The sequence below is a fragment of the Euleptes europaea genome, chromosome 9 (genome assembly GCF_029931775.1).
Source record: "Euleptes europaea isolate rEulEur1 chromosome 9, rEulEur1.hap1, whole genome shotgun sequence".
NCBI classification, from domain to species: domain Eukaryota; kingdom Metazoa; phylum Chordata; class Lepidosauria; order Squamata; family Sphaerodactylidae; genus Euleptes; species Euleptes europaea.
In genome coordinates, this window is record NC_079320.1 from 32,255,519 (window position 1) to 32,270,649 (window position 15,131).

Below are 15,131 nucleotides of genomic sequence, written 5' to 3' on the forward strand. Positions count from 1 at the left end.
AATGTAGCTGACAGTGAGTGATTTAGATGTTTCCAGTAGTCCCATGAGTTCATATTACATTGGAAATTTTCCAGACTTGTGCTGTGCGTGGATCTCTACATGTGCTAGTTTGCTCATTAATGTCTGAAACTGTTTTATTGTAGCGCAGTGTTTAATAAAACTACATTATGCTGCTATAAAGAAAATAACCAATAAAGAATTGCCTCCTTATTGTTAAAACCCCTAAAGGTGGAGCAAAACCTTTTTTGCATAGTTTAGGCTTCATTGAAAGTTTATCCACTGTTGTAATGTAACTGGTGCATGCGTCCTGGGGATTAGTAGTAAAAGAGGTCCCAAGTAGCCCATTGTTGATTGATCCTTGCCCATAACCCCTTGGGAAGGAATAAAACCCAGTTATTCTACAGTAATTTTTGATGTCAGTTGGGGATGTTTGTGTGTTTGTATACTATGACAGAACAGTATTAAAGATTGACTGACTGAGAAATCAGTACCCCTAGTTGTAAATATCTGCACTACAATTGTCTGGTGACTGAAATAAACAGAATTACAGGAGCTGCTTTGCTTTTTTATTTTATAAACAGTCTAACCACTCAGCTGATTTGGACACAGGCTCTGCATTAGTCTTGACCATTGAAAGCACTTTAATTACCGCCTGCTCTTCAGAATCTCTGGTTAGCAAAGGTCATTTTAAAAACTTCTGTATCCGTTTTGCTGACGGCTTTGAAACAACCTGGGATGACTGGAAGCCAGAAATACATGGAGATCTAGTCATGAACGCTTGTAAGCATTTCTATTTGTTGTTGTCTTGGCCACCGCTAATCTCTGCAGAATTTTCGGGAAGAGAATAAGTTGGATTTCACCATGTTTGGTGGTGGAAAGTGCTGTCAAGTTGCAGCTGACTTATGGCGACCCTGTAGGGTTTTCAAGGGAAGAGATGTTCAGAGGTGGTTTGCCATTGCCTGCCTCTGCGTAGTGACCCTGGACTTTCTTGGTGGTCTCCCATCCAAGTACTAGCTGGGCTCAACTCTACTTAGCTTCCAAGATCTGACTAGATCAGACTAGCCTGGACCATCCAGATCGGGGCCCATTCTTGTTTAGATAAAAGAAACAGAAAATCCTATACCACCCTAGTTTTGTATCAGTAAAGAGATGTAGAGTTTTGCCTATGCTACAGAGAAATACAATGTTAATTAGGAATTCAGAATTAGAATAGAAACTGTCCAAATACCTGTGCTTCCTCCTAAAAGAGAACTTAATAGTGTGTTTTTCTGAAATAGCAGAAAAAAGTATAGTTGTGCAAATCTGAGCTAAAAAAAGTGTATAATGGTAGATTCACTGTATGCTGGTTCCACTTTTAGGTGTAGTTCCAGATGGTACCTATGAGGTGTGTTCAAGGACAACAGGGCAGGCAGCTGCAGGTAAGTTTATTACAACATTGAATCTACAGTGACACACAATAACAGCTTTTTTCATAACAATCATAATTCAAAAATGTTTCATTCTCTAGCTTTGGTTTTCCTTTTCCAGTGTTCATGAGTCATTCCATTCTTGTCTTTAACTGGGCAAACTTCTCTTTAGCTACAATCTGTTGCCCCTTCCTTTTTTTACTGTCTGTTGCCGTTTTCTCTTAACAAATGAATAAAGAAATTGTAAAAAGGTATGATATGCTTCAGTGGTGTGGATCCTTTTTAGTGTGAGCAGAGCTGTGCTAGAGGCAGAGGAACTTCCTTTCTGCTTTCTGCAGCGGTCCTCTGAGACCAGCAAAGTTGAAGGTTCACAGTGGGGGGAAGTGGCTGAAAATCAGGGTTCCGGTGTCTTTTGTAAGCTGAAAAGGTAGTTAGTATCTCAGAATGTGTCTTGTCATTTTATTCAACCATAAAAGGGAATATCAAGTGAGAGACTTCAAGACAGATGTTTAAAAAAAATAGTAATAGTAATATTTTCATTGTCTCTTGGAAGAATCATCAGGACTCTAGCATGCTTCCAGAAACTGAATCCATTCCTTTTCTTGTCACTAAAACATAACCACTGTATTGCCTTGATTTTTGCTTAACATACCAAAAAGGCAGCAACTCTTTGTACCAAACCAATGAGGATGCAACATTTACCAAATAATTGTTACAGATTCTGGTAAACTGTGGTAATATTTTAAACTATCTACAGCTTCCTTGAGAAAAGAAGTCTTGAGCTACTTTCCAAATGTTTTTGGATACTGTTATTATTTTCATATTGCCATTGTTTGAATTGTGAGTTTATGTATTCTATGTTTTTATTGTAATCTTAATAGAATTTTGTGCAAGCCACCCTGGAAACAAATTGCTGGAAGGGTGGGATATGAATGTTTAAATAAATACCTGCTTTTGGGTTTAGTATGCCTTGAATCTCTTGGTAAAGCATGTTGTTCCTTTTCCTGTTAAAACAGAAAGTAATAGTGCTGGAACATGGACTCTTAATGTGTTGTGGAAGATGTGTGGCATTGATGTGCACATGGATCCTAACATTGGGAAAAGATTAAATGCTCTGGGAAATACCCTTACAACGTTGACAGGAGAAGAAGATTTAGATGATATTGCTGACCTTAACTCTGTTAACATGGCTGACCTGTCTGATGAAGATGAAGTTGATACAATGTCTCCCTCTGTTAGTATGGTTAGTGGACTAATTAATATATCCTAAGGTCATTCTAATATACTAAGTGAAATAGCAGCTAAACATAGCTGAAGTTTCAGGGGTAAGGATTTGATCAGTTGAGCTCACATCCAACTAAACATACGACCAGGCTGTTAGCTTTTATTCTATCCCACTGGGGGAATCTGACAATTCAATAGTGATTTTTTTTTCAATCTTGCAAAGGCTATAAATAAATCTTGACCTAGTTCAAAGTCACTCTACACATTCCATCAAATTCTGGTTACCTGATCAGCTGACCTGAAGATAGTCAAGGGCTTAGTTATGAAATGCCCAGGACCGTTGAATCCTGGAAGAATTGTGTCTGTCCTTCCAGTTTTCATCAGTACTTTTCAGTTAACATGAGGGAGGAAGTAAGTTGCATATGTAGGCCTAGAAGAGTTACAGGAACCCAAGTCTCCTGGAAATGTTCAAAGGGATAGAATGGTCAAATATCTGCAGAATTCCTCAGAAAAAAGCCAGACAATAAAGAGAACTGAGACATCAAGGCTTCCTGAATTATTAACCTTGCTATTTATTATCATTTAGAAATCAGATGGTGGTCCTCTATGTGTTGATGTACACAAGCTCACATTTGGGCAGCGGATTGTAAATCACCTGCTGGGTTTGAGCCCCAAAAGCCAACGTTACTCTGTTCCTGTAGAATATCTGTCGGGATCAGCGAGGAGTGACGCTACTGATTCTAACAGTACACACTTAAAAGCGGGCAGGTCTTGCTCATGGGGACATGTAGGTAGCTTATACAGAGTATCTTTACGTGAATGATGGAATTAGTGGGTCATTGGCAAATCGAGAATCAGCTGGCCTCTTTTAAAACTGATTTTGCATGCTGCTTTGATTGGTGCTGGAAAATCTGTTCTGCTTTTTAAAACATAGACACTGAGAACAAGGAATGAAAATATATGCTTTTTTTTAACAGGAGAATGCTGAGTGTAGGAGGCAGGGAACATCTAACAACCAGACAGGAGAGCAGAGAGGAAGAAAATATGTCAAACGTTTAGTAGACATAAGGGAACTGAATGAACAAGCCAAAGTAATTGATGATCTGAAGTAAGTATGTGTTATTCTTTTTCCTTTCAGAATCTTTAAGTGACCTGTTTTCCTTGCCTTTCTTTAATACTGTTGATTATTTTATTCCTCATGTTGAAAGATAATTTCTGTTGTGCTTCCAAATCAGTGGGCTTCTGCTTTGCCTACAGAAAATCATAAGCATATTGTTGCAAAACAAGCCCACACAGTTATTAGGCCAAAAATCATTCAGTGGTTCTTGGGTGTGATGATATTCTAGGAAAAGCCCTTCTTTTTAGCAAGCAGGTTCCTTTGTATAATTATGACACTGAGGGAAGGAAGTTTCTCATGGTTCCAGAAAAGCCATGTTTGGTCAGCAGCAAAGGTAACGCTGCTGCACTCTCTTCCCATGTACTCACAGCAGAAACAGCTGCCTCTCCTACAGTTGCAACACCCATTGTAGTTAATATTCTGTAGTTAATTGTAGTTAATTGTAGTTAATATTCTGCTTGTAGGGATTGTAGTTAATATTCTGCTGCGCTTCCTTCATATCATCAGCTTATGGAGAGTGACATTGCTATCAGAAGCGGCACCATAAATGCCACAGCAGTGCCACTGCAGTTTCTCTCTGTCCCCGCTCCCCCCCCCCCGGCCCGGGAAAAGAGTTTGGAGGCAGCCAGGCCAGCCCTAGCTCAACTATAGTAAACCTGTCCTCAGGTCATGTGGCTTATCATGGTGTACCATGTAGAAATTCAAGCTGCAGGCACCGTCTTGGAGGGAGAGGTAGCTACTGGCAGTACTCTCTCCAAACTGTTGCATTGTAGAATCCTCAACTCCAAGACTATAGTGAGTAATCCCCTCTCTGCAGCTGCCGGGCTGTCTGTAAATTAACTTACATCTGCTTTTACTGATTACTTCATTGCTGAGAACATTAGTGTCAGGATTTTATTAATGCTTTTTAAATGGGAGAGCCATTTATTTCTTTCCAGCATACATCTGTAAGTGGCTTAGTCGGTTAAATTCTGGTGTGATGTTTCTCTTTCTCATCCATCCTATGTTTTCTTTTTCACATTAGCTAAGTTGAGTGGGCATACATTATTCCATGTTTTCATTGAGATGTTAAGTGGAAATGGGAGAAGGCAGGCAGTCTGTAGGATCATAGAGACATTCCTCCCCTTGGTACTGTAATTCTTCAGAGGCATTTCTCAGAAGTAAATACTGCCATATCCCAGAACCATTGAGAGAGAGAAAATTATTACTTACTGGAAATTTTCATTCAACCACCCCATCTACCCACACATTCTTATATCTTCAACACATTAAGAAAAAGGACTAACTCTTTTTCACTTAACAATGTTTCGCTCCATGTCATTGCCTGGAAAACATTCTTAGTGGCTACCAGAAACTGTCTGGTTTATATTCTGAACAAAAAGATTGAGTAACAAAAGCCTCATCCAAAGGAAAATGTTCTAAGAAGTTGAACATTGGTCTGTGACTAGTGGTAACTGCATCTCTTTTGGCTGCCTGTGTTACAATTTCATAATCAAAGCTGTAGTTAGTGCTTCTAATTACTTACTTTAACTGCTCTCAGGAAGCTGGGTGCAAGTGAAGGAACCATAAACCAAGAAATTCAACGTTATCAGCAGCTGGAGTCAGTAGCGGTCAATGACATCCGCCGAGATGTCCGTAAAAAACTGCGCAGGTCAAGTATGAGGGTGAGCAGTGTTTAAAGATTCTTCTTGCACTTTAACATCCTTTTAAAAATAACTATAAATTGCTACTTCCATGTTTGTTATTTTTCACGCTATTAAAAAGGAGTTTAGTAGAAAGTGGTATCCCTGCCTGGGGAGGGAAGGCGGGGAAGCTGAAGACAAGGGAAAACAAAGGTGGGTTAGAAGGAGAGAAGGAAACAGGAAAGGGGGAGAAGCCATGGGGACTTTCAGGATAGGGGAAAAGGAAATAGGGATGGTAAAATGAGATCCCCCCCACATGCATACTATAAAGGGGATGATGGTACTGTGCTACTGAAGAGTTCAGCGTTACAACATTTAACTCTATATCTAAATGTGCTATTATTACTAAACGAGCCTGTTTCTGTCCAAATAACACAGTGTATTATCTTTACTACGCAATTTGTGTTTCCTGTTTATCTCTCAGATGGCAGAAATGAAGACATGGACTAGGCTAGCATGGGAAACAGCACTATGTAGCTCTTTAGTATTTTGTGTCATTGCAGTTTGCATGTAGAAAACTTCCATAAATACGCCAAATAGCAAAAATTTGTTTAGTATAAATGAGGCATTTTATGCTAAAACAGTAAAGCAATTTTAGGTTTAATAAAAAAGTAAATACATATATTTCAGTTTCCCCTAAATTTTCATTTTTTTCTAAGGAAAAAATAATTTCTCTCACTTTATGCATAGCTCACACTCTACTCTTTCTCTCTCTGTTCCACCTCTGTTATGTTAGCTATCCACAGGTTTCTCTGTAGACCCATTTCTCAAGTTACCTTCTCGTTTCTACATACTTTCCATTGTGTTTTCCCATTGATTTTTCATCCTACAAGGCTCTGTAATGTATCTGTATTACCCACACTATTTTCCCTCTTTCTTCATCCTCAACTCTCTGCAGCCTATTCTCAGTTTCTCTTTCCTTACCCTGTACCCGTAGGGTTTTGTTTCTGTGAATTCTCTGTATCTCCAACTCTTGTTATCCCATAACTTTCTATTTCTGTATCCCATCTCTTGGTTCCTCTCTCTTTTTTTCTGTCAGTTTCTAATTTTGTTTTGTCTTCCTATGCCAAATGCCAGTTTAATTACTATTCCTTGTTTTGTATGACAGCAACAGTACACAAGGCTTGCTGTCAGCAGTTCTCACACTAATGGAATTGCAGACACAGTTTGGCAACACAGCATTAATTGGCTAGAAAAATAAGCACCAATCTTCCTCAGCACTTCTGGTGGAAGAGCAGAAGTACAGATACAGTGGTACATACCAGAAATACAATGCACCATGATAAAAACCAACATTAACAATTATTTACTACACCAAAGGTTGAACAAGTAACAAACAAATGTCTACAAGTATTACAAAATGTGACCAAATGGTAAATAGCCGAAATGTTAGTGTTTACACAGTGTAAGACAAAATGTTTGCAGTAGTAGGTACAGGAATCTGGATGTAATCCTGTCTCGAAAATCTTCATTGTCAGTCCTTAATTCTTAAAAAAAATATATTTTATAAGAATATAAACAAAACATTTTTTAAAAGCCAAGGTTACTGCAAAAGCAAAAGAAATCAAATCATGATCTCATTTACAATTGAAACAGTTAAGACAATTATACCAAAGGAAAGAAAAATATATATCGATAGTATTAAATATAATGGCAGTTATAAGTAAGATTTACAATGGCAGTTTTACACTTAATAGCCAGACTTTAGTACTTGATATACTGTAATACTAATTTAATGAGTCATAACAGATGAATGGAATAAGCTAAAGCTTATCGCCTTAAAACTAAAACATACAAAAAGTCCCACCTGAAGGAGTATCCTAAGATGCAAGAAAGGCTCCCTTCTTACAAGCATTTCCTATTCCCACTTTGGTTACGATGGTGGGCCTTAGAAGTTCCTACAAAGCTGTAGGAAAGTGCATCTAATGGTTTTTGATGTTTTGTCAAGGGGTTGCAATTAACCCATTGGCCTTATGTTGTGCCGACATCATTTACAGCACAGTTCTGTTCACATCCACTCACAGGCACGTGCCATTACATTAAATGGTTGTTACTTCCAGATAATTGAGTTTAGGTTTGCATCTGTGGGGTATCACACAGGCAAAGTCAAGCCCATTTAGGCCACAGTAGAGCATGCTTAACTATTTCTGGATTTTCCAGGTAGTTTGTAATGCTTGTTCCTTTGTGAATATTGCTAAACTGTCAAGATATGCAAGAATTACACTGAGATTTAATAAAGAAATAAAGTTGTATGTATGTGTTTTAGGCAGCATCACTAAAAGACAAATGGGGCCTAGGTTACAAACCTAGCTATAATCGATCCAAAAGCATCTCAGCATCTGGAAGACCACCTCTAAAAAGAATGGACAGGACAAGGTAAAGTGACTTTTAAAAACCAATTCTTAAATTTGTGAGCAAAAAACAAACCCTCCCTAAATTTTTCCAGTGTGAACAAATGGCAACCTATGGGGTTGGGGGTAGAATAATGGGCACTAGTAGAGTGATGGCCAAACCTCCCCACACCATTTTGTGTGTGTGTGTGTGTGTGTGTGTGTGTGTGTGTGTGTGTGTGTTAAATGCCGTCAAGTCGCTTCCGACTCATGGCGACCCTATGAAGCAATGTCCTCCAAAATGGTGAACCCACACACCATTGGTGAACCCATTATCTGGAGGGGGTGGGGCTTTTGGCTACTCTTAGTTATGTCATATGTCGTATCCTTTTAACCTGGTTGCTTAGAACTCAGTGGCAGCCATTGAGAATCAAACTCCTGAGTTTGATCCCACAGACCAGTTCTGCTAACAGTGGTGCCTTCCTCTGGTGCAACGCTCTTTCCCCTGACCCAAGAGGCTGTTCAATGGAGAAAGATGCTACTGTTCATGAAATAGATTTTTGGAATTCAGCTCCCTATCTGCACAGTACCAGCTATTTACCTGCATAACTCCATGTTCCATTTCTTGGCATTACTATAATATAATGGATTTATGATGTCAGATCTGACTTTTTATGTATCAGTTATTATGACCTAGTGTATCAATGGGTTTATAAAGTTTAACAGAATTGTCTAACTAAGGTTCTGTCATTTCACTTTATTCAGTCTTGTAACTACAATACATGTTATCCATTTGTTACTATCAAGTGTTAGATCTTATCTATTTATTTACTTACTTATTTCATTTATACCCTGCCTTTTCCCCTGTTGGGGATCCAAAGCAGCTTACATAATTCTCCTCTCCTCCATTTTATCCTCATAACAACCCTGTGAGGTAGGTTAGGCTGAGAGAGTGTGACTGGCCCAGGGTCACCCAGTGAGCATCCATGGTAGAGCGGGGATTTGAGCCTGGGTCTCTCAGATCCTAGTTGGACATTCTAATTACTATGCCACATTGGCTTTCAGTGGCATGTGCAACAGCTTTACTGAAATGAATGGCACAAAAATGAAACAGTAATAAAGAATGTCTATCTAGCCATACTGATGAATGGATGATATAATCCAGAGAGATCTTTGTAATGATAAATATGACTTATTTCTATGATTTTGTTTTGCTGGTTAGTACCCGTCTTGGAGAGAGTGAAGAACTTCCAGAAATACGTGTAGATGGTTCATCTCCTGGACCCAGAGTAACTTTCAATATACAGGACACAGTAAGGCAGTCTCCATATATTATTCTTCATTTCATTAAATACCATGATGAAATACATACTAGGCACAAGAGATAGATTTTAAGTCTTGGTTAGTATTGTCGTAATTAAGCTATTTGTGCTTTGTCAAATATAGCCATTTTTACGTTTATTAATGAAATTTAATTTTATATCACTTTTTTCCTGTAGATGTGTGTTTCTTTTCTACAGTTGTTTTAATTTGTTTTCTTTTTCACTTTTAATTAAGTTGAATAAAACAGTTTTGGGGATTGTACCACAGTCCAGCTGTCCAGGGGAAGGGTATTTTCAGGTACTTTTAAAATCAACAAGTGTACTAATTAATCGCATGGAAAATCTGCTTCATTGATCATCTCACATTCTGCTTGGCAAAGAATCACAATACATATAGGCAAAAACTTGCAATATGGCATAATCCAGTATCTTCTTTTTCTGATCTTGTCTCTAAAGTCAGTGTTGTCAGGTAGACTATTAGAGGACTTCAACGCTCTTAGACACCAAAATTTTGTTCACCATTCTAGTTGGAGTCTAACATACAGGCGGGCAGTGATGAGATGCATAGTGATGAGAATAAACAACATTTATTGTTTGAAGCCAAATTGTGTATTCTTGGCATGACCCAGTCGTTTTAATCAGTATGTTATTTCTCATCAGAAATTTTCCAGCTATCTGAATTGACAAAAGAATTTTGGCATTCATCCAAATATCTGGTAGATGGATGCAAATCTAGCTCAGTACTCCTCACCACATAAACATTGATGGTCCCAAAGATAAGATAAGGGTGTACATTCTGTTTCAACATTGTGCATGCACTTCCATTCACTAACAATTTCTGTTCATTTCTCACATTTACAGGCAGCCTTAGGATCTCTTGCTCTTCTATAGCTTTGCTTTAAAAAATTAAAATTTTATACTAGTATGTATTTCAATCTATGCTTGATATAACTTGTTTTTTTAATTTCTCTCTCTGAGGCGTTTGCTCAAGGTCATTCATTCATTCATTTCTAAAACATAATTCATGGCATAGTATGAATCATTTGGCCTGTCCAAAATATGACTTTGAAGATTATTTGCTTTACCTTTAAGACATCTGTTATGTCCCTGGTAGAAGCAGCAGCTATAATCTCAATGTCTTTTTTGTCTCTTTATAATCAGTTTCCGGAGGAGTCAGAATCGGATCTTTTGTCAGTAACCATTGATGGTCCATCTCATTATTCATCTACTAGTGAAGGATCATGCTCAGTATTCAATTCACCCCAAACTCCAGCTGTCTTCTCACCAAGCATTCCCTTCCAGCCTGAAGAAGGAAGACGGGATGACAGCTTGTCTTCAACAAGTGAGGATTCTGAAAAAGAGGAAGACCATGAGAGAGAGAAGCCTTACTTTTACCGAAAGGCACAGTAAGTATATCCTTAAGGGGGAAAAAATACTTGTTACTATTGTTGTTATAGCTTTTTACTTAAGACTAGTTTCTGCACAGAAAGCAGTCCATTCTGTATAAAATCTTCCCTGTGAACTCTTGACTGGTTAGCATTTTGGTATGGTGAGTGAAAATAGAAAGCAAGACAATAGCTCTTTTCAGTCTATGTTTGACTGGGCATATGGGATGAATACACTACACATGATCCTGCTGATGGGTGCAATTGCCATGTCTTTTGGAAAGGGCAGCACATGGATTTTCAGCCCCAGAATACGCGTAGTGAACATCGAGGCTGAAAAATCTATCCGTAGCTCCTTTCAGGAGACCAGGTGGATTGTGTGTAATGCGTTTGTTCATTATACATGGCCACAGCACCACGAACATAAGGTTGTACTTTCTATTTCTGATTTATTATCATTGAGTAACTGCTTCTTCTAGATTATTTGATATCTTTATACCCCTGTAAGGCAGCTACATGGGTACATATCTTCTAATAATTTTGAATAATAATTTCATCTCTACATTCAAACATGTGTTCTCATAGTGGGAAAATTGTACTTTTAACTATGAAGTAAATGCAACAAGGGTTAAAATCTGTTTGGTTTATTATCTGCACTAAGGGATCTTGTTGTTCATCGTTGTGGCTTCTTTGCAGTCCCACCCGGTGCCGCATTTGCGCAAGCCAGCCATGTAAAACGGTTCTAAAGCTTCCTAGCTGTTTCTAGAAGATTCGGAATGCTCGCCCTTCCCTCCGACATGAGCCGGAGTTTTCCTGCCCAAGGCAGCACATGACAGAGGCAGGGAGAGTGCTCCTTCCCTCAGTCCTATCTTTGCCGCCATGGTGACAGGACACATTTCTTCTTCCCTCATCTACTTACCTCAGATCGTCTTTGAGTAGAGGGACAAAAAATTCCCTTTCAGCATTTTGAGTTCCATGAATACAAATGAACACTTACGAAGAGTGTGCTGCATCAATTCAGAATTTTTAGTTTCATTTGCACTTCCTTAAAACATAAATTCACAGAAGACCTCGCATAGGCTGAGATTACAAGAAATTATCACTGTTTATGTCTACTTGGACTCATGTGGTACTTAATCAGAGCTACCCCCACCCCTTCTTGGTAGCTTTGGTAGGTTCATGCAGTCTCTTGGAACATAGTAAAATACTATCCGAGCCAGGGAAGTTTATTTTTTCAAACTTGTAAATATTTCTTTGCTCTCCGCAGGCCAGTTTCTCGTAAGAAAGCAACAGGTTTTGCTGCTGTACACCAACTGTTTACTGAACGGTGGCCAACAACTCCAGCCAACAGAAGTGTGACTGGCACAACTACAGAGAGGAATATCGACTTTGAGCTTGATGTGAGAGTTGAAATTGACTGTGGGAAATGTGTTCTTCATCCAACAACACTTCAGCAAGAACATGATGACATAAGCTTAAGGAGGTATGTGAAGCCCCACCCCCTGGGTCGCACTATCCAACAGATCTACTGTTGCTAACTCCCTCCCAGAGTCAACTTCCTCAGACTAGGAAGAGGAGGAAGAAGACAAGCCTCCTGCTTCCCCGGCTGTAGTGTTTCCCATCCTGAAGGAACAACTCAGCCTGCCTCCTCCTTGGCTTTGGTATCTCTGGCCTTTTTATAGGGCTTCCTAGCCCCTTCCTCTTCCTTTCGCCTGCCTAGCCACTCCCCCTGTGAAGGCATATTGCCTTGCCCTCCTCCCCCATGCCAACCCATACGTTGCTGGCTTCAACAGCTGATCAGTGGTGCCTGGGGCTATCAGCTGTTTGCCAGCTTATGCAGTCCCGCACCTCGCTCGCATTGCTGCTTTGCCAGGTGGAAAGGCAGGTGTCCCTGGGTTTCCTGCTTGTTTGGGGCTGCGTTGTGGAGAGCAAGGAGGAGGTTTTTGTTGTCCCGGCTTTCTCTTTGTCTCCGGCTTTGGGGACGAGCTCTGCTGGGTGTTGGTGTAGATGGGAGCTCTGCTTGCGTTGGGGCTGGCTTGCCCACTGATAAGGCTTCCGTGCTGCTTTCCTGTTCTCCGTGATGACGTGTGTCCAGAGGGAGGGGCCTGGGAAAGTCCCGAGCAGGCGGGAGAAGCCGACGTCTCGGGACAAGGTAACAACTTTTGAAGCCTCAAAATGAGCAATTTCCATCATAGCAGGCGGTTCATGAGGAAAATTTGGAAGCTTAGTACGTGATCTTCATTCGTGCACGTAGTATGTGATTCTAAAACATATCCTGCAATTTCCTTATTACCTCTTTGTGGTCTCTCTGTATCACGCTGATGGGATTTGCACCTGCTGCACAGAGCAACAATTCAGAAACTCGTAGAGCTAGGATTTTGGTGCAACCATCTTCTCCCATCAGAAGTTCAGCTTCAAACTGTGTATGCCCTTAGGCGTTGTGCCTTTGCTACTCATTTCCTTCCAGTGGCACTGCTTCAAGATACTGCTGAACGCCATCAGGTCAAATGAGTAGTTTAATTTAAGTAAGTCACTGCTCCAAGTTAAAAAGGCACCTATTGTGGGCAAGGCAGGCAGATCATGTGAATCCACAGATGACCACTTGAAGAGCAACAGTTACAGGCAAGCAGCCTGTTTTTACTACTTTGTGATCTCTGTACATCACACTGCAGGGTATAGACTAGTAAGTTGACCTTCCAGGTATAAGTGCATTAGTTGAATAGGATTTCAGGGATGCATATTGAAATGAAGCATCTGCTCTAGTATGTGCATCACAGGGGTGGTGTTGGAAAAAACATCAATGGGTGTGCCCATGTGGCTACTCTACAGAGTTCTGGTAATGGCACACTTCTGGAAAAGGCTGATGATGCTGCCATCATTCTGGGGGAACTGGCCTTGAAGTTTTCATCTTGACCTTCAGGCTGATAACTATATGAAACTATTCTGTGAAGCAATCTGCAGACTTGGAATAAGTGGTCATCAGAATGTCGATGATGACAGTCAGCTGTCTTTTTCATTATCAGAAGAATTAGATGAGAAAGTGGATGTTCTGAACTGGTGACTGGATGGAGAGAATTGTTCATAATTTCCTTTAAAGGCTTAAATAGTCTAGGACCAGATATTTAAAGGACTAGTTGCTCCACATGAACCTGTCTAACAGCACCGATCTTTTTGGAGGCCCATATGTCCCATGAAATAGATGGTCACTAGAGACTCTCTAGTGACACCTCAGCTGCTACACAGCTATCTGCTTTAGCCTGTTGATTTGTAAGTGTTAATTCTGTTTGATTAATCTGGTGGCCTCTGCTCCTACGCATTCCTATCACTGGCTCTTAGTGGAAAGACTTCACTAATGGGAAGACACATGGCATTATATGAATTTTTAAAAGGAACACACATGAAACTGCCTTATACTGAATCAGACCCTTGGTCCATCAGGGTCAGTATTGTCTACTCAGACTGGCAGCGGGTCTCCAGGGTCTCAGTTGGTGGTCTTTCACATCACCCAAATTTGATTCTTTTAGCTAGAGATGCAGAGAATTGAACTTGGGACTTTCTGAATGCCAAGCAGATGTTCTCCCACTGAGGCAATATTTCATAATACAGACGGTAAGATACAGGAATGAACAGTAAGATGTATGGGCATAGAAAAACCAGCTAGATGTATGGCAGTATATTATTTGGCTTCAATTGTTTTAACATCTCTCACTTTGCACTTTAAAAATAACATAATGCAGTGAAATGTCCTATTGAACACTGCTGTGTACTGCTACTTATTTTCAGGAGCTACGATCGGAGTTCTAGAAGTTTAGACCAAGAGTCTCCTTCAAAAAAGAAGAAATTTCAAACTAACTATGCATCAACTACTCACTTACTGGCTGGAAAGAAAGTGCCATCATCTCTGCAGACAAAGTCTAGTGACTTGGAGACAACAGTATTTTACATTCCTGGTGTGGATGTAAAGGTAAAAAGTAGAGGAAGGCTGGGAAATGCTGGATTCCTCTTTGAGGCAAATGTGGGAAAATATAAGCCTATCTTTCTTTCACTCACCTGCTTTCCTCATGAGGCGCCACCACCATGATATTTCCAGAGGTGTAGTCATGTTAGTCTGTTGTAGCAACAGCCGTCTTGTGGCACCTAAAAGACTAGCAATATTTTATTCCAGCATAAGCATTCCTAGATGAATAATATGGGACTTACTGAGCAAGTCTGCTCAAAAATATTGCTCCCTTTATGTAGGAAGTGGGAGCGGGGTAATGCACTTCCTGCATTTCACAGTTCCTTGACCTTTCTGTTTGTTCGTTTCTGCTTTCCACACCACCTGTGTGAAAGTTCTGCATACTAAAGATTCACTCTTGGCATCAAAGGAAGTGGGTTCTAGTCCGTAAAAGCTTATGCAGGAATAAAAATTATTTTAATCTTTAAGGTGCCACAGGATTAATATATCTAATAGCTGATACATCCCCATCCACAGATGAGGCCACATAGAGAAAAGGGAAATTTTTCAACAAATTTAAGGAACAACCCTTTTTGGGAAGGACACTGAATAGCTAGCCAGCTATAGCTCTTTTGTTTGATTTGAAACTGAATGTTGGTTGTAACATGAAAAAAATCTTCAGTTTTTGTTTCTGGCTGTGCCGAGGGCCTCCATACATTGTATGAAAA

General features: G+C 39.9%; 1 protein-coding gene across 1 annotated transcript in view; it reads left to right on the forward strand.

Moving 5' to 3' along the window:
- BLTP1 (bridge-like lipid transfer protein family member 1) overlaps nucleotides 1-15,131 on the forward strand; it is a 141,818-nt gene that overhangs the window by 98,214 nt on the left and 28,473 nt on the right. The window contains exons 58-69 of the mRNA XM_056855866.1: nucleotides 582-780; nucleotides 1,359-1,418; nucleotides 2,423-2,649; nucleotides 3,217-3,417; nucleotides 3,608-3,738; nucleotides 5,288-5,411; nucleotides 7,696-7,805; nucleotides 8,982-9,072; nucleotides 9,317-9,379; nucleotides 10,243-10,487; nucleotides 11,734-11,949; nucleotides 14,250-14,430. Of these exons, the coding sequence (XP_056711844.1) occupies nucleotides 582-780; nucleotides 1,359-1,418; nucleotides 2,423-2,649; nucleotides 3,217-3,417; nucleotides 3,608-3,738; nucleotides 5,288-5,411; nucleotides 7,696-7,805; nucleotides 8,982-9,072; nucleotides 9,317-9,379; nucleotides 10,243-10,487; nucleotides 11,734-11,949; nucleotides 14,250-14,430 (1,848 nt within the window). The remainder of the gene's footprint in view (nucleotides 1-581; nucleotides 781-1,358; nucleotides 1,419-2,422; nucleotides 2,650-3,216; nucleotides 3,418-3,607; nucleotides 3,739-5,287; nucleotides 5,412-7,695; nucleotides 7,806-8,981; nucleotides 9,073-9,316; nucleotides 9,380-10,242; nucleotides 10,488-11,733; nucleotides 11,950-14,249; nucleotides 14,431-15,131) is intronic.